Source organism: Myxine glutinosa, chromosome 4 (assembly GCF_964187855.1).
Source record: "Myxine glutinosa chromosome 4, kmMyxGlut1.1, whole genome shotgun sequence".
Classification (NCBI taxonomy): domain Eukaryota; kingdom Metazoa; phylum Chordata; class Myxini; order Myxiniformes; family Myxinidae; genus Myxine; species Myxine glutinosa.
The window spans coordinates 48,313,883-48,333,777 of NC_136264.1; the positions used below are offsets into that span (position 1 = coordinate 48,313,883).

At 38.6% G+C, this 19,895-nt stretch overlaps 2 protein-coding genes across 5 annotated transcripts in view; both read left to right on the forward strand.

Annotated features, from left to right (window-relative positions):
- LOC144891596 (uncharacterized) overlaps positions 1-19,895 on the forward strand; it is a 710,104-nt gene that overhangs the window by 571,013 nt on the left and 119,196 nt on the right. The gene's annotated exons all lie outside the window — the stretch shown is intronic.
- LOC137424622 (dynamin-like GTPase OPA1, mitochondrial) overlaps positions 1-19,895 on the forward strand; it is a 169,621-nt gene that overhangs the window by 54,033 nt on the left and 95,693 nt on the right. For 2 of the 4 annotated variants that reach the window (XM_068112259.2, XM_068112258.2), the window contains one exon: positions 19,128-19,235. The exons of the other annotated variants lie outside the window; for them this stretch is intronic. In XM_068112259.2, the coding sequence (XP_067968360.1) occupies positions 19,128-19,235 (108 nt within the window). The remainder of the gene's footprint in view (positions 1-19,127; positions 19,236-19,895) is intronic. 4 annotated transcript variants of the gene reach the window in all.

Consider the following 19,895-nt stretch of genomic DNA (forward strand, 5'->3'; position numbering starts at 1 on the left):
ATCACTATCGTCCGAGTTCAATAAAATAGTAAAATCTTCACTGCTGTAATGACTCATATTTAATTAGCAGGAAAAACATTCCCATCAATATCTATATACTTTCTTTCATTAACAGATTCAATCTCTACATTTTTAATATCAAAAGTTATCTTTAAATAATCTCTAACTATCATAGAACGAAATGACATTTCACCAGAAATATTAACATCATTCATTTTACTAAGATCTACACCCTTTGGATTATTAAAGTAAATACAAATTTCTCCACGTGTATTGTTGATGGTCTTATCATTTATTTTAAAAGCCCTACTCATATCGCGTCCGATCACTTTTTCAAGCTTTGAATAAATTGCCAGGAGTAGAGGAGAAACCTTTGTTAGATATACTTTAATAGATGTCTTTCCAGGCATAGTTAGAGCTCTTCCTTTAAAGAAAATAGAGGGGCTCATGTTATTTTCCATAACAGGTTTTACCCAAAAATTTCCATATTTATCTTTGTTCAATTTAACATCTTTGACATATTTTTCTATATCTTTCACCGAAGTAGAGATTGATTGAAATTAGTCTTTTGTGCTTTGAAACATTGTATTTATTAATGAATAAACTTGCGTTTAGTTTAAGTAAAAATTTACCATATAAATATGATAAGTTCTGAAGGATATTTAGAATTTCCAGACTCTCCATATGATAAATTAGAGAATTGTCCGGCTTGTGATAGAATAGGGCTTAATAATGAGGGTTCATATAAACAATGTATTTTCTGTGATTTAATTTTAATTAATGATAATAAAAAATATATAAAAATATATAACTCTTTTAAATTAGAACCAAAAATGAATTACTTTACAAGATTAATAAGAGAGATGAATGTTAAGTATTGTGATGATAATACACCATTTCTTTCAAGGGAAGAGACTATTTGTATTGAGGAAATGTATAAGGGTTTAATGATATTTATTATTCAAAATAATTTTAATGGAAATGTTAATACAAGATACTATATAAATAAAATAATGAATTATGTTGAAATTAAACCCGAACTCAGGATAAAATATAGAGTTTCTAAAATAGCTCAAAAAAAGTTAGATGACTTGTTTTCCAAATATATAAATGAATGATTTTTTACCCGTTTGGGAAAATAAGATAAAATTTAATAACCATAAAAACATTCCAAATTCATTGAGATGTCTAATAGTTGGTTCAAGCGGATGTGGAAAAACCTGTTTACTTTTAAAGATGCTCCTTGGTCCTAATTTTTTAGATTATGATAATTTAATAATTTTTACGAAGTCAAGTTTTCAACCCGAGTATCGACTACTATCACAAGGTTTTAATGCGGGTCTTAAAAAGGAAGACATTATCGGTTTATTTAAACTTCAAAACAAACTAAATGATATAATATTGAAGATATAATACAATTATTTTGTGATACACAGAAATCAAAATCGAAACCAAAACCCATAACTTGTATTCTCAGTGATAATACGGATGATATACCTTCACCTCAAGATTTAGATAAATCAAAAAAGAACCTCGTCATCTTTGATGATTGTGTTAATGAGAGAAATCAAACAGTAATGGACAGCTACTATACAAGAGGGAGACATTCTTCTTGTAATTGTATTTATCTTAGTCAGTCATATTTTCAACTCCCTCGACGCTCAATAAGAAACAATGCCAATACTTTTATTTTATTTAAGTTAAATTCAATAGATGTAAATAATTTTTGGAGAGATAATTGCTCTACGTTATGTAGTAAAAAAGAATTTGAAAATTATATGAAACACACGATTGGAAAATATAAATATATTGTTGTGAAACAAGATGAGATATTAAAGGATGTATTTTTATGGTAAATCTTTGGTAAATGGTAAATCTTTTACTTGTGGGTAAATCTGCTTCTGGAAAGAACTTTCATAAATCTAAACTCTTGAATAGTAAAAATGAAAAGATTGTAAGTTTTTTTTTAAAACACCCTATGATTCGTTTTGAAGGTACTACAACCAGAGCAATGCGACCAGGAGAAGTAGAAGGTGAAGATTATTACTACATTTCAATGGAGGAACATATGCGATTGAGGAACGAAGGTCAAATATTTGAGGAGGTCTCTCTTGGGTCTACAAAATATTCACATTGTAAGAGTGAGTTAAATAAAGTAAAATCTAACGGTCTTGGGATTTTAGAAACTAATCCTGAAGGAATGAGACAAATTATTAAACATGTGCGTGGTGAGGGAGTTAAGATTTTGTCATTCGGTTTTGATATCGATGAGGAGACTCAACACAAACGTATGAAAAGCAGAGATACAAGTATTAGTGAAGAAGAAATAACAACTCGTATTAATACTAATAAAGAATTTGATGAAATATTTAAAGAAAAGGATTTATTTCAACACATTTACTATAATGATGAAGAAAAGGAAAATTTCCCCATTGACCTTTACAATTCATTAAATGATATTTTTCAATAAATAAATACAGAAGATGAATACCGAAGAAAGAGCAAGAAAGTTTAAGGAACATCAAGAGTTGGTGTCAAAAGTTGTAAAGCAACAGGAAGAGATAAAGAAGAAAAGGAGACAAACTGACGGGTGATGAAGCGTTTGAAAGAAAACAAGAGAAAATTTTAAAACCACTTTAAAAAACTCAACAAATGATATCACCTACAGTTCCCACGATATAATTTACTCCGAAAAAACTTCAAATGCTCAAAGATTTTAGTCAAATGACAGAGCAAGAACTTGGAGAATTAGAATATGATGATGAAGGATTATTTAGGCAACGTGAGGAGGTAAATCAACTTCCCAATTATATTGTGGAAGCTCTTCAAAACAATGAATATTCGGCGGATTCAAAAACCAGAGCAGGTCTCATTCCAACAGCAGAACCAGCACAGTTCTATCTTGTGAAAGAAAAGGTATTGATATTTAATGATAAATTGGTGTTCTTAAGTTCTGCTCAACCAAATGTTGAATTAACTCCAAGATTAATGTTTCTTCTAACTGAAGATGGAAAACGAGCAACAAGTAATAGGCTTAATTCACCTTATTTTGAGGAACCGCTTGATATGGAAAATGCGGAAGATAGGGTATATATTGATTTACTAAACTCACTTGATTATGGAGTTTCTGTTGCTGGTAAAAGTAAGAAGAATGAGAAGGAGAAACATATTTATTGATGCTTAAGTAAGCTTGGTTCGGGTGTTAGCTTTCTTCCAAATGACCCATCACAATTAGTTAATAGGTTATTATTGTTGTTAGGTAGTAAGAAGGCTGGAAACAACAATTGTTTTAATGAAGCCTCAGCCATTTTAGATCAGTTGATGAACATGAAAATAATTAATAAATGTCAATACAAAGATATTTTATTACATATTAAATAAGAATGAGAAGCACAATTCTTAGTTTTAATTTCACAACAAGTGATTACACAGCTTCATTCCCTTACCCACTACAACTTAACCCCACAAAAGAATATGAGGCTTCTTTGTTGTCAATGGAGACTTACAATACCCTTTTTAATATCACAGAGAAAAACAACAAGTTTAGTTATAATCCAGGAAGTGGATATAAAACTATAAGCGTTTCACCCGGAGATTACGAGATTTCTCAAATATCTTCTGAAGTCTCTCGCCTTATGAAAGAACAAGGTGATGAACCAAAAAATATTGTAATAGATATTCAAAAACACACTTCCAAATCAACTATTAAACTTAGAAATAATTATAAAGTTGATTTCACGATTGAAAAATCGTTTAGAGAGCTATTGGGTTTCTCTTCAAAAAAGATTGAAACTAACGGGACGTTTTACAGTGATAATGTCATTCAAATATCCTCCGGTATAAATTCGGTATTAATTCATTGTGTTTTGATTGATGGTGCTTATAACGATGGAATAAGAACAAATACAATATTTTCATTCAGCGCATACTCAACCCTGATTGGTAATAAATTTAATATGGAACCAAAAAATCTTGTGTATTTACCCGTGTCAGGAAAAACCATATACAGAGTGAATTTTAGGATAACCGATCAAGATAATCGTATGATCTCCTTTAATGAAGAAATTATATCCATCAGAATTCACCTACGTGAAGTTTTTCAATAAATAAATAATGGTTATTGTGAGGAAACACGAGTTGGGAAAATATAAAATAATTACAGGGGATGGGATGTTCCTTTCACCATACTATAAGGGTGAAGGTATGTTTCTTGGAAGAGGATACTATAAACCGAAGAGACAACGGGGTGTGGGGCATCAATTTAGAAATAAAGGAGATGGGATAATTGATACTCTAATGGGTATTGGTTCAACCATTCTTAAACATAAAGACCTAATTGGTTCAACTGCTTCTGCCGTGGGCTCAGTTGCGGGTGCTATAAAGAGTATAAAAGATGCTCAAAAGGAGTCTCATAAATTACAAGCAATCAAAGAAATGAAAAAAGGCAAAACCCAACTATCTTCACAAGAACGACAAAAAATCATTCAAATACTTGGGTCAGGGTTTCAACGATTTTAATGCTATATAAATACAAGTATGGAAGCGATTGATAGTATCTATGATTTGGATGATACGATTATCATTTCAAACTCCACTAAAAAGGAAGATTATTTTAAGGTAAATGCTATAACAGGAACAGACTGGAATTCAAACGGAACAAAAAGTTTTGAAATAAATAATCAACAAACTTACTTGAATCTAGCTGATAGTTTCTTGCTGTGTAAATTTAAATTCACTAAGGCTGCGAATAACACTAATGCTACACTCGTAAATGATTTATTCTGGAAAATGTTTGATAGTGTCCGCCTCTATATTGGAACACAAGGGGTTGAAGCGGTTGATTTATGTCTCTGCTACATCTGAAATGATGAAATTTACACTATATTCGTTTAGTGATAGACTGGGTAAGGGAGCTGTTGAAGGTTTTATTCCTGATATGTCAACGGGAACAAATGCTGACCCTGGTTATAGTCAAAGGAAAGCAATGTATAATGATGAAACAAAAGCATAGAATAGTTTTACCATAGCAGTACCTCTTAAAGGTATATTTGGATTTTGTGAATATGATAAAGTTTTGTATGGGCTTAAAATTAGATTTCAACTACAAAGGAATGATAATGTAAATAGGTTGCTTTTTGGAGTTGAAAATGCTTTTGGTGAAAATAATAAATTTGTTATTAACTAGGGCGTGCCCGTACTATATATATATCTAAAATTATATCCCCCCCCCTCTATTTACATGAAATGGTTTGGTCCATTCGCAAAGCCAAAGCGAACGGCTTGCGAGTACGGTGACAATCCCCCCCCTCTATTTACATGAAATGGTTTGGTCCATTCGCAAAGCCAAAGCGAACGGCTTGCGAGTACGGTGACAATCCCCCCCCCTCTATTTACATGAAATGGTTTGGTCCAAAGCGAACGGCTTGCGGAGTTTGGTAAAGAAATCGCCATAGCTCGGTAACTACTTCTCCGATTAATATGAAACCTTGAAAAGGCACATCCTCAGGTCCCCAGCAATATACCTGGCAAGTTTCAAGTATATCGGACCCGTGGTTGTCGAGAAACAGCGGTCACAGACACACAGACATACACACACACATACACACACACATACACACAGAGATTACTGGAATTATAGATAGATGATTTGTGTTGGTATATTAGTGAATATACTCCTAATCTTAAAACGGAAGAGATGTTGAATAGAAGACTTAACTCAAAGACCCCGCTAAATGTATCATACCTTAAAAGAAGATGTCAACACGTTAAACTGGAACACACTACCTACACTTGGAATTTGGGTGTTCTTCAAGGAAAGCCACGATACCTATGGCTCATTTTTTAAAAACCAGATGGAGATGACGGTACTGATAAGAATAATGCGCTGAGTGATAATGCTAAGGTGAAACCTCTTCGGGTTTCTCTTGATGGCACATTTTATCCGCGAGATAGATTGGAAATTGATTGGGAAAAAAATGATTATGCGGAAGCCTACAAGTCTTACCAAAAGGTGTGTGAAAGCAACGGTAATAATGATCCTATTTTGGATATGGTTGCGTTTCAAAAACTTTATACGATCTACGCAATTGACCTGAGTTCTCAAAAAGAAACTATAAAGTCTAATAGAGTGGATACTTCTCTATACATTGAAAGAGGGGAGAGTGAAGAGGTTGATACATATTGTTTGCTTTTGGAAGAAACAGAATTACAGATTAATACAGATAATGGTGCTATGATTAATATCACATAGATTTTTTCTCATAAACAAATGAGTAGGAAAGAACCAACTGGGGTTTATGTTAATCAAATCAATCTTAATAAATTAACATCTTGTATTCAAAATCAAAAGCCTTGTTTTATTAATGTTAATACAATTCAAAGAAAAGGAGCAGTAAGAATTGATGTTTTACTCACAAGAGAGCAGGTAAAAACACTAAATGATGCTGGATCACTTAGAATTAAAATGTCAAAACCTATGTTAAAGAAATATTCAACAAGGGAAAAGAGTGGAGGATTTCTTCCATTTGTAATACCTTTATTTGCTGGTTTAAGTGCGGCGGGAGCCTTGACGGGAGGTATTTCAGCAGCGGTAAAAACCACTAACGAAAGGAAGGCACAACTTCAAGCTCAAAAATAATTGGAAAGACATAACGAGGAGTTGGAGAAACAAATTAGTGGAAGTGGTGTAATTGTAGATTTTGCTGAAAAGCTTGAAAGCCTACCTGATAGAGCGAGATTGTTAGTTGGAGATATGCTTTCCTCTATCGCTCAAGCGGGTGTTAAACTAACTAAACGGGGTAATGGATTGTATCTTTCTCATAAATAAATGGATCAATGGTTTAAACAATTTGGAAAGAATACAACATCAAATATAGAACTAGCTAAGTATTGTAAAAAACTAAAAATTGATAATGTGTTAATCTGTATGAGAGATGAATTAACAAAGTTGTCCAAGAATACAAAGAATATTATTATGAATTTAGACACACAGAATGGTTCTCATTGGGTTTGTATTCATAATAGCCAGGATAAATATTATTTTGATAGTTATGGTATGCCACCACCTGTTGAAGTAATACAATTCTTACAGAATGGTGTTTATCAAACATTTCAAGTTCAAGAAATTAATTCTAAAAGTTGTGGTCAATTATGTTTATATGTATTATTTCAACTCAACAATAATGAACATTTTTATGATGTCATTTTTAATCTAATGTAAATGACATGTTGGAAAAGATGGTTCTATCTTTGGAGAATCCCCTCAGGATATTGATTTATCAAATTATTATACAAAGGCACAGGCTGAACGACAAAAATATAGTATAAGTAAAATTATTAATATGAAGAATACTTATAAATTAATCAATTTATCCGGGTCCTACTGACGTGAATGACTTGGTGAGATTGTGATTTATCACAATATATATTCAAAAAGAAAAAAGCACATTTTGTTAAACAAGTAAAATTTACAACCACAACACCTCAACCACAACACCCAACCACAACAAAGAAAAAAGCACGTTTTGTTAAACAAATAAAATTTACAACCACAACACCACAACATTTACAACCACCAAATTTACAACCACATTTACAACCACAACATCTCGTACAGACCATACACCTTTCCTCATTAAATTGAACTATCTGCTTACAATTGAATTTTATAAAGAAGGAGATATAGTTAATATGTGAATAGATAAGTGGGGGTATGATATGCCGGATTTAGGGTATAATTGGTTTTTTTCAATAAACTTAGAAGACCTACATGATTTTAATCAGTCTCGTAAAGAAGAATATTATCCGCTTGGTGAGGACAAGGAGTTATGTGGAAGTACAATTAGCAAACAACAAATACATGAGTTAGGAAATAATAAAAAAATATGATAGCATAGCGATGGTTTGTATGACAAAGAAGGAAGGTTATGAGATAAAGATAGAAAGCTGAGGAATACAAACCGATTTGGTAGTGGGAAGATGGGGTGGTATTACCTGTCATAATATTAATCTCACATATATTTCTGATACATAAATGGCAGGAAGAAGACTACAAGAGAATTATAATTTTTGTATTCAAGGATACCTACAAGAAAAGGGTGCTCGGTATTACATACCTTATGAATTGGAGCATATATATGGGAATTTTGTAATTAAAAACTGGCCTTTTACTGATATTGCTAAACCCACAAATAGAGACTTGGTTAAAATATTAAATAAAAATGAACTTCTCAAAGTTATGAAATATAAAACTCTTTTAGAAATCATCAACAAATTTTATTGGTATCCTATTATGAGAAAAATAATTACAGATACAAGAATATCTCAAAATCCAGATGAATATATGTATAATATTCTTTGGGGCTCAAACTCAAGGGTAGCAAGGGATGAGGAAGGAGTTGAAGAAGAGACGGAGGAAAGAGAGAGAGAGGGAGGAGAGGGAGGAAAGGGAGAAAAAGGAGAAGGAGGAGAGGGATGAAAGGGAGAAAAATGAGAAGGAGGAGAGGGAGGAAAGGGAGAAAAAGGAGAAGGAGGAAAGGGAGAAAAAGGAGAAGGAGGAGAGGGAGGAAAGTGAGAAAAAGGAGAGGGAGGAAAGGGAGAAGGAGGAGAGGGAGGAAAGTGAGAAAAAGGAGAGGGAGGAAAGAGAGAGGGAGGAAAAATATAAAAAGATGGAAATCAGTGAGATTAATAAAAGATTGAAGGTATTACAGCAAATAAACAAACTCAACGCACTGAGGAGGAAAATAAAGAAATGAAAAGTCTAATGGAAATATTATTTTCAAGAATAACGGCGTCAATGTCTTCACTTTCAGGGAGGAGATTTAAACGAGAAAGTGGGGATAAAGAAGAAGAAGAAGGAAAAGATTATGTCGTTGATGATGTTGGTGTTATTGACTTTAGTTAGTTTTATTTGTAAATAAATGGAGGAGAGAGTGAAGGCATTCCTAAGGATTCTTTCTGTTTTAAAAATCAAGATAGAAATGTATATGTTGAAAACCCAAAAGGCTTTGGCACTATGTAGGACTTTTTCTAATAAATACATGAGATATTGTGTTAACTGTAAAAAGAAAACTAATACGAAAAATATATCGTATGTTAAAGGTAAAAATAATAGAGTTTATGAAAAGGGGATATGTTTAGTGTGTGGTTCTAAAAAGTGTCAATTCATTTCTAAGCATAAAAGTGGGGGAGATATGCAAAAGTTTTTGTCAGGGAGCAAATTTACAACAACTGGAATTCCAGGGGAATTACACCTTCCAGGGTATTCTTTCTGTGGTCCAGGGACAAACTTGGATAAAAGATTAGATGAGACTGACAATCCTAAACCTTGGTCTAAACCTATAAATATGGTTGATGAAGTGTGTATGAAACATGATATTGCTTATGGGAATACCACTACATTGGATGAAAAACATGAAGCAGACAGAGAAATGTTGTATAATTTGTCTTTGATACGAAATCCTACGTTGAGAGAGAAAGTTGATAGGTTTATTGTGAAAAAAATGATAAGTGCCAAATTGAAACACTGGTCTTGGTTATTCACCCTCAAAAAACTATTAGGCTCTAATGATGTCAACAAGACTGAGGAGCTTTTGGCTGATGAATTACATAAACCTATAATCACAAAGTTTAAAAGAAGGAAAGTTTATTCAAAAGACACCGACCACATCTGGTCCACCGATTTAATTGAATTGAATAATGATAGGGGATACAGGTATGCTTTAACCGTTATTGATTTGAGGAGTAGATATGCTTGGGTTGTTCCTTTGAAAAACAAAAGGGGTGATACTCTTATGTTAGCTTTCAGTGGAATATTTAGTAAAAGCAAAAGGAAACCAAACAAGTTATGGACTGATGAGGGAACAGAGTTCTATAACAAAATATTTATGAAATTTCTTAAGGGAAGAACTTCGGAGAGATCTCGCGAGATCTCGGAGACGGTGGCAGGGGTTTTCGATGGTCCACACGGTCTCCACGTTTTTCAAAGTTAAGTCTGTTCACAATTGTATTTTGTCGAAACTGTATTTATCGTTCGGTGTGTGAACTTATAGTGTCCCCCTTGGAAGTTTCTCAGTGTTTATCTTTCATAAATTAATCGTTTGTTTGCAGCGTCGCGAGCAAGGCCTTGCAGCCCCAGGCTTCCCCCGTCGAAGGTTGTTCCTTCCTTCGCTGTTTTGCTAGCTTTTTTGATTTCCCCTTCTCCACCAAGCTTCACCAAACATCTACTATTTGTCTAACGTTGTAACCCCCACCCCCACCCCAAAAACAAACAAAAAAACAAACAAAAAAAACTTTTATTTCCCTTTCTCCTCGTGTGCTTTTGCCTCTGCCCACGTGCACTGTCTCACCCCGCCCCCATTTTCCCCTTGCCTTCCACCTTTTGCCCTGTTCAAGTGACTCGTGGTCGTCGCTCTAGGCATCCTCTCCCCATTGGTATTTTTTTGAATATAAGATTGTTCTTCACAGTTCTGTTTAAATATGTTTCAACTATCCCCTTCAGTGTTTTATTCAGTGGTTTATTACAACACGCTGTTTTTCTTCTTATTTAAAAGGCTCCTTTCAATTTCCTCTTCAACTCATTCCATTTCAAAAAAATATTCAATATCTTATGATTCCAAATCACTCCATGCTCTAAATTCTCATTCATTCCATCCCTCATCCATCGTTCTTAAACGAATCGCCAACTTGAAAATCACAACAAACCCAATTTGTTATATACTAGGGCATGCCCGTACTATATATATATCTAAAATTATATCCCCCCCCCTCTATTTACATGAAATGGTTTGGTCCATGAAATGTTTTGGTCCATTCGCAACGCCAAAGCGAACGGCGAACGCTTTACATGAAATGGTTTGGTCCATGAAATGTTTTGGTCCATTCGCAACGCCAAAGCGAACGGCGAACGGCTTGCGAGTACAGAACTGCTACCATCATCAAGTAGAAAGAGAAGAGAAAAAAAATGAAAAGGAAAAACATTCCAAACCGCGAGGGAAAACAGCACGGCACGTCGACACAACAACGTGTCCTGTGATTGGCCGTACGTGGCTGCCAGTAGCTGCCCCCAAAAAAAAGCTTTCACCGTCCGGCGACTGAATTTAAGGGGAAAAATAAAACGCTCTTCGCTTAAAACAACGCCCTTCGCTCTGACTGAATTGGGACAATGTTTTTATGTTTTTAATTGAATTACTATCCGTAATGGCGCACGCTCTCACGGGAGCTCCGGAAGGTCGTATATCGCAGTTACGATGAATCGCAAATTAGTTTTTATTAGTTTTATAATTAGTTTTAAAACATAGTTTAACGGCAACATAGTTTGCCGACGGGAAATAAATGAATACGCTCTCAAATGTGCCATCCGAGGCAGAGTGTGTCCGCCACGTTCGGCACACGTGATAGCTCGCTGCTCTCTGATTGGTTGAATCGTTTTTTGGACATAGCTCGGTAAGTAATTGTCCGATTAATATGAAACCTTGAAAAGGCACATCCTCGGGTCCCCAGCAATATACCTGGCAAGTTTCAAGTATATCGGACCGGTAGTTGTCGAGAAACAGCGGTCACAGACATACAAACAAACAAACAAACGTACAAACAAACATACACACAGAGATTACTGGAATTATAGATAGATGTTCATCTTTCATTAATCATCCACTTTCTAAACTCCCCCCTTGCCCCTCCCCTTCAAATCTCCCCCCCAACCATCCCTCCCAAATTCTCCCTCCTCCCATCTCCTTCTCAAAGCTGCCTCCCCACTTCCTCTCCCTCCTATGTCATACCTCCACCTCCCCCAACCTTCTACTTTCCTCTGCCCCCCCTCAAACAAACTCTCACTGTGCCTCATGCCATCACCATCAAACCTTTCGTCCTCCTCATCCTTCCCTTTCTTGTAACTCTTCTGTAATCTCTGACACATTATCAACTGCTCTTCCTACATCCCCTCTCACCCTTCATCTGACCCTACCTCTCCCCTCCCCTCCCCTGCACCCGATGCTCCCCCACTCTCTTCACTAACGGTATGGACCTCAAACATCCGGGGCCTTCGCTCAAACCTGATTGATCTCTCCATTCAGGTTGCTTCTGAAAATCCAGACTTGATCTGCTTAACAGAAACTTTCCTCCTTCAAGATGTCTCTGATTCCTTAATATCTCTTCCTGGTTACTCCCTCCTCCGGTACGATAGACCTGATCCTCGTCCTGGTGGTGGGGTGGCTATCTTTATCAAAAACTCTCTTCCTCACTCTCCCTGCACTGCCCTCTCTCCACCCCACCCACAGGAGTACCTCTGGCTACGGCTTCCTCTCCGCTCCCACCTTTTGTTCATATGTGTTCTGTACCGTCCTCCAAACAGTGATGACTCCATTTACATTTCTCTGTCGGACAACATGGACCAACTTCTATCAACTCATCCAAACTCTCTCTTCCTCATATGTGGCGACTTCAACTGTCATCATGCCAGCTGGCTGGGTGTGGGTTCATCTCTCACCAGCCATGGCACCTCAGCAAAGGACTTCTGCGACTCATTGGGACTGACACAATCTGTCAATTTCCCGACCCGGATCTCAGTCAATGGAGTATCTTCTCTTCTGGACTTGGTTATGACTAACTTCCCTGCAAATGTCTGCTGCTCTTCTTCTGCTCCAATCGGTTCTTCTGATCATGTGCTTGTTAAAGTGGACATCTCACTGGCCATTCTCAGAGAGCCTCCTCAGCGCCGATGATTCTGGCATTTCACTCAGGCCGACTGGCACGGTCTGCAAGCAGCCATCAATCAACTGGACTGGTCTCCCATCTCTAATGCCTCTGACATCAATTCTTCCTGGGAATTCTTCCAAAGCAAACTGCTCTCTCTCATGCACAGATTTATCCCATCTCGTCTTCAGTTGTCTTACCCTTCCTCCCATCCATGGTACACTGAATCTTGTGGTGAGGCAGTTGCCCTGAAACAACTTGCCTTTGCGTCTTGGAAGGCAAATCCAACTGAAGGCAATCTCAGTTCCTTCCACCAAGCTCGAAACAAGTGTGTTTCTACCCTCAGGAGTGCCAGGAAGCACTATCTCTCCACACTCAAGATTGAACTCTCAAACCTGTCTCCTTCCTCCAAATCCTCGTGGCGTCTGGTCAAATCCGTTTCTGGTGTTTGTTCCCCCTCCATCCCCTCCCTTACCTCAAATGGCTACACAGTTGACACCGCACGTGACAAAGCCGAATGCCTCAACTCTGTGTTTGCCTCAAAATCTTGTGTCCCAAACCCATCTCTCTCTGTTCCCACCTTTCCCAGTCGAACCCAACTGCTCCTGGACTCTGTGTCCTTCTCTCCTGACAAGGCGGAGAAGTTTTTATCAAACCTTGACTCTGATTCTGCAACTGGACCAGATGGCATCAGCCCTCGGGTCCTAAAATCCTGCTCTGCCGCTCTATCTCACCCTCTCTCTGTTCTTTTCACCCTCTCTTTTGCTCAAGGTCATCTGCCAGCTTCTTGGAAATCAGCAAACATTACCGCTTTACACAAAAAAGGTGCAAAAACAGATCCTTGCAACTACAGACCAATCAGCCTGCTCCCAATTATCAGCAAAGTCATGGAATCCATCATTGCTTCAGATATCAAATCCTTCCTCTTCTCCAATGGCTTGATCTCTGATCATCAATTTGGATTCAGACCAGGTCATTCTACTCTGGACATGTTGCTTCTGCTGTCTCAACAATGGATGGAGGTCCTCAATGCCAAACAGGAAATCAGAGCTGTCTCACTTGACATATCACGTGCCTTCGATACGGTCTGGCACCCAGCTCTGCTCACCAAACTCACCTCCTATGGTATTCAGGGAAATCTCCACTCATGGCTTGCGGATTTCCTCTCTGGTCGTAGACAACGTGTGGCTCTGAATGGATTTCTCTCATCTTCCCTTCCTGTTCTGGCTGGAGTTCCCCAAGGTAGTGTTCTGGGCCCTGTGCTTTTTCTGGTCTTCATCAATGACCTCTCCGACTCTCTGGAAAATCCTCTCTATCTCTTTGCTGATGACTCCACTATCTGCCGCTCCATTCCTCATCCCTCAGATCGGCAGTCTGCAGCCTCCTCACTCTCTGCAGACCTGGACAAAATCACAGACTGGTCAAACAAGTGGAACATGTCTTTCAATCCTGACAAATCTCACACTCTTACAATGTCTCTCCGAAAGGACCGACTGGACAACCCTCCCATCTACTTTCTCAACGATCCTCTCCAAGAAGTTCTGTCGCTCAAGCTTTTGGGTCTCACTATCTGCCATGATCTTTCTTGGGAAAACCACATTTCCAAGCGGGCCTCCAAAGCCAGTCGCCGACTGGGCATCCTCCATCGTGCGAAGTCCTTCCTTGGCACACCTGAGCTCCTCACCACATACAAGGCTTTCATCCGCAGCTCAATGGAATACTGTTCCCCCCTCTGGTCTGGTGCTCCTGCCTCACACCTTGCTCGGCTTCACGCTGTTGAGGCCAAAGCTTTCAGAATCATTGGAATCTCCTGCGATGTAGTCAACTCCGAGGGCCTTTCACTCACTCACCGCAGGCAGGTTGGTGGTCTTTCTGTCTTCTACCGACTCCTCTCCGGCCTTGCTCCCCCAGCTCTCTCTGTGCTCTGTCCCCCCAATATTCCTTCAGGTCACACAAGATCTGCCTGCAACCCTCTTATGGTTAAACTGCCAAAGTCTAGGCTCTCTGCTCACCTTCACTCTTTCATTCCCCTTTTCTCCCGCCTCTGGAACAAACTCCCCCACTCCCTTCAATCCCACTCCTCCCTCCAGGTCTTTAAAACAGCTGTTCACCACCATCTCTTATCTTCCCCCATCGAAAACCTTGATCTTTTCTACCCCCGGTAATTCACCCCAGAGTCCTTGCAGTGTTCATATGTTTTATTCCTCTCCCACCTCCCCCCAAGTCCTCCCGATGTCCCTGCTCTCAAATGTTGTGTTTGTGTCCTTCCCCCTCTCTCCCCATCTTGTCTGCCGCTCCCCTTGTTTTTTGTGTTTTGTGTGTCGGTTTGTCTTTTTGTGTGATTAATGTTAGCTCTTTCACGAGCCTCGATCTTGTATACAAAAAAAAAAGAAAAAAAAAGGGGGGAGGGTATTAAATTATACAGCACCTTTAATGAAGGAAAGGCAGTTGTTTTTGAGCGTTTTAATCGCAGTTTGAAAGATAGATTATAAATCTATCTATAATTCCAGTAATCTCTGTATGTCTGTATGTCTGTGTGTCTGTGACCGCTGTTTCTCGACAACCACGGGTCCGATATACTTGAAACTTGCCAGGTATATTGCTGGGGACCCGAGGATGTGCCTTTTCAAGGTTTCATATTAATCGGACAAGTAGTTACCGAGCTATGTCCAAAAAACGATTCAACCAATCAGAGAGCAGCGAGTTATCACGTGTGCCGAACGTGGCGAACAGACTCTGCCTCGGACGGCACATTTGAGAGCGTATTCATTTATTTCACGTTGGCAAACTATGTTGCCGCTATGTTGGCGTTAAACTATGTTTTAAAACTAATTAAAACTAATTTGCGATTCTTTCGCTTTCCTGCGCGTTTGTGCAGGCTATGGCGATTTCTTTACCAAACTCCGCAAGCCGTTCGCTTTGGACCAAACCATTTCATGTAAATAGAGGGGGGGGATTGTCACCGTACTCGCAAGCCGTTCGCTTTGGACCAAACCATTTCATGTAAATAGAGGGGGGGGATTGTCACCGTACTCGCAAGCCGTTCGCTTTGGACCAAACCATTTCATGTAAATAGAGGGGGGGGATTGTCACCGTACTCGCAAGCCGTTCGCTTTGGCTTTGCGAATGGACCAAACCATTTCATGTAAATAGAGGGGGGGGGATATAATTTTAGATATATATATAGTACGGGCACGCCCTAGTATAAAAAATTCACACAACTCGGTTCTCAACAATGGGTATATTTAATACAGGATATTGTAGATAATTACAATAATACAGTTCATTCATCAACAAAATCAAAACCATCGGAAACATTTACAAAATTCGAATAGGAAAAGGAAATTAATTTGAGAAAACCCAAATTTAAAGTTGGTGATATTGTCAGAATATACAGATGGAAAAGCCATTTTGAGAAAGGTTATGCAAAAAAATGGACTAATGAATTATTTAAAATCGTTGATGTAATGGATACAGACCCTTGGACCTACAAATTATATGATTTAAATGGAGAAGAAATCTTGGGTTCATTTTACTCACAAGAATTACAAAAAACAAAGCTGATAAGCCATTAAACAACAACCATCCATACTTCTATCCACCCCACCCAGATTAGTTAATTTAATTACTAGTAAAAAAAAAAAAATCATAAGACACGCCCACACAGACCACGCCCACACAGACCACGCCCACACAGACCACGCCCACTCAGACCACTCCCACTCAGACCACTCCCACACAGACCACTCCCACACAGACCACTCCCACACAGACCACTCCCACACAGACCACTCCCACACAGACCATCTTCCATGCGTCACACATAAAGCAGCTGTATGTGTGCATAAACCATCCCAACCACACGATTCAACATTCTTTGGTGGGAGTATTCGTGGTTTTTATGCCTCTGCCGACGAAGTTGCCAGAGGCATTATGTTTTCAGGTTGTCCGTCCGGCTGTCCGTCTGTCCGTCCGTCCGTAATAGGTTTTCGTTACTGCGATAACTTGAGAACGGCTAAAGGGATCTTAGTCAAACTTGGTGCAGGTATGTATAATGAGGTAAAGATGAACTGATTCGATTTTGGGGTGACGAGATCAAAGGCCAAAGGTCAGAGGTCATGTTAGGTAAAAATACTGTTACTACGATAAGTTGTGAACCAGTCATGGGGATTCTGACCAAATTTGGTGCACTTATGTAAAATTATGTAAAGATGAACTGATTCGATTTTGGGGTCAAAGGTCAAAGTCTGTAATAGGTCTATAACTTGAGAACGGCTGAAGTGTGTAATGATGTAAAGATTAAGTGATTCGATTTTGGGGTCAAAGGGCAAATATGTAATAGGTCTATAACTTGAGTGGCTGAAGTGATCTAATTCAAACTTTGGTACAGATATGTATAATGATGTAAAGATTAACTGATTAGATTTTGGGGGTCCCGAGGTCAAAGGCCAAAGGTCAGAGGTCATGTCAGGTAAAAATGTGAGAACTTGTGAACAGCTTAAGGGATTTAAATTAAAACTTGGTACAGGAATGTACAATGATGTAAACATGAATTGATTAAATTTTGGGGTCAATAGGTCAAAGGTGAGAGGTCATGTAAGGTAAAAATGTGCTAACTTGGGCACAGTCTGAATGGATTTCAATTAAACTTGAGACAAGTATTATATTGATGTAATAATGTGGGCGGAGGCATATCAGTGGACGTTGTGACGTCGAAGAGTGCCAATCTAGTTCTGACTTGCTTCGACATTTGCGGCCCTGTGATTTGCGTATGTGGTTTTTCGCGGGCGTATTCATCGTTTTTCACATGATCTTTTATTTTCCCTTATGAACCACGAACCACCGGGAACCTATCCCCCCTTTTCCCATTGAAACAATGGCCCTACATTCACAGATTCGACATTCGCGGCATTTTCCAGGTACGTATCCTCTTAGAATGTCAGGGTCCGACTGTACAATGTTTTGGGCATCCTTTTAATATGAGCAATTTTTGAAAACAACTACATTGCCTTCCAAAGAATAATACGCACATGATAAACCAAATAATTACATATAGTCCACCAACCAAATCTGAGTTCAGCTCCCTTGCACAAGTGGTTGGGTTAAAAAAATGCCAAAGGTACCAGCTGTTGGGGGGGGGGGGGGGGTTGGGTCTATGGAGGTCATCACCAGGGTGGATGTAGGGTTTGTAAGTGGTGCAATAATTTTTTACAAAACGGTTTCCATGGTAACCACCAAAAGTTACTAAATTCGTGCTAACTCGTCTCGTGGCTACCCGACCACTTGTTCTAACGCCTTAAATAGGTGTGTGTGAGTGATGCTTTTTATGGAGTTCTACTGGAGCTTTCTGATGTGGAATGTGATGCACCAAAATGATCGCCATGATCTCCTGAGTTAATTAGGCTAATTAAGTACAAATAATCCAGAAGAATTCACGTTGCCAAACACATGCCATGTTAAAGTGTATATAGCAGTTTAATAGGTCCGTTCGTGGCATAGCATTCCAATTACAAAATATATAAAAATAATTATAACATTGCACCAAAGCATATGTTAATTAATACTCATAATATTAACAGCAGCAATATTAATAGCATAATTTGTCACCAATAAGAACAAACGTATAATCCCCCCTCCCCGCCCGTGCCCAAGCACACCTGGGCTTGGTGAAAGGCAAACTGATGCTCAAGTAGGACAACAGGCAGGTATGCTACAAGGCTGTGCAGCCAAACCAAAATTTGGTCCAATGGACAGACGGGCCCACGAGAGTTCCTAAATTGGGTTGGGCATTAAGCGCTGTTCATAAGGAGCACTGCCCACATCCCAAAAGTGAGGAAAGAACAAAAGTTATGGGTCTTGCGAGGCAGTGAAATGCGGTTTATGTGATTATTATTTTTCTCAATAGGCTTCATTTTTTTGAAATTAACTTTAGTTGCTCAAGTTACTGGTATACATGAAGTCTTTCACAAGGCATAGGTCTGACAATGCCATGTTTGCACTGCCTTTCTTTTGTAATGGAACAGTGCTCAGTACAGCAAACTTTCTGAGAACTAACCCATGAGCTCTCGAGGAGCTCTTAATATGTTGAGAAACATTTATGTAGTTATTATAATTTACACACGACTTTGTTAAATATGGCTCTTATTAACCTTCCGGCCATATACTACACTTACCCTGTGTCAGTCTGCTTGCATATTTTGTTGATGTGTGGTCCTTATCACATCTGCTGATGAGCTCTATAAACACATCTAAGGCCTGATTGTGCAGCCATTTTGTCTTGCTAACTTGTCCCTCGTGTCAAACATTATTGAGCTGTCCCTCATCCCTTTTTTTTCGTCACTTTTTCCCCTGCTTCCCCAATTCCATGCCACTTTGCATCTCGCCCACTCGCTGGTCCCGACACCTGGGTTGGGTTTGGCACTGTGCGTCCATCCTAGGGCCTGATAGGCGAGCTGATACTAATTCAGCAGCAGATCCAGCAACATGAGGAAGAAGCTCGACGTTCGGAAGGTCTCTTCAATCACTACGCCCATCCAAGGCCAAAGGTCTGCCTGGCAGTTGAGGCGCTTTCGGTGCATGGCTGTCCCACTTATCCTCTTCTCGTCCGATGCCTCTGTTAGGCATCTTTTTTCGATTTGAAGCTGTTGAAATTTCCAATCAGACTTTATTTCATTCCCCTTGATTTGCTACACACTCCGATCGGCTTAATCCACCTAGCTCAACCTGGAATGAAAAGGGTCAACCTGCTGCTTGTAACGTGTCAGGTGATTATGGCACTTCTTGTGTCTGTGATGGAGCGTTCGTTTAATTAGGTCATTCGTTGGCCTCAGCATCTCACATGCAAATGTTTCTACTGGAATGCAATAGAGATTGTGTTGTAACATTTTGGGGAGGAAGTTGGAGATGAGGACTTAGGTTGTTGTTGTTTTCTATGCCTTTGGCATCTACGTCTTGCATAGCAGATTTTGGTTACACCGATAACTTGTGAACAACTGAAAGGATTCCAACCAAACTTGGTAAAAGTATGAAATGTAATACAAAGATGAACTGATTCTATTTGGGGTTAAAAAGGTCAAAGGACTATTGTTATTTGACCTTTAATTGAAAATCTTTGTTACCACAATAACTTGTGAACTACAGAATTGATTTCAACCAAACTTGGCAAAAGTATTGTTACGGGACCGCGGCGAGGATGTTGTTTGCCG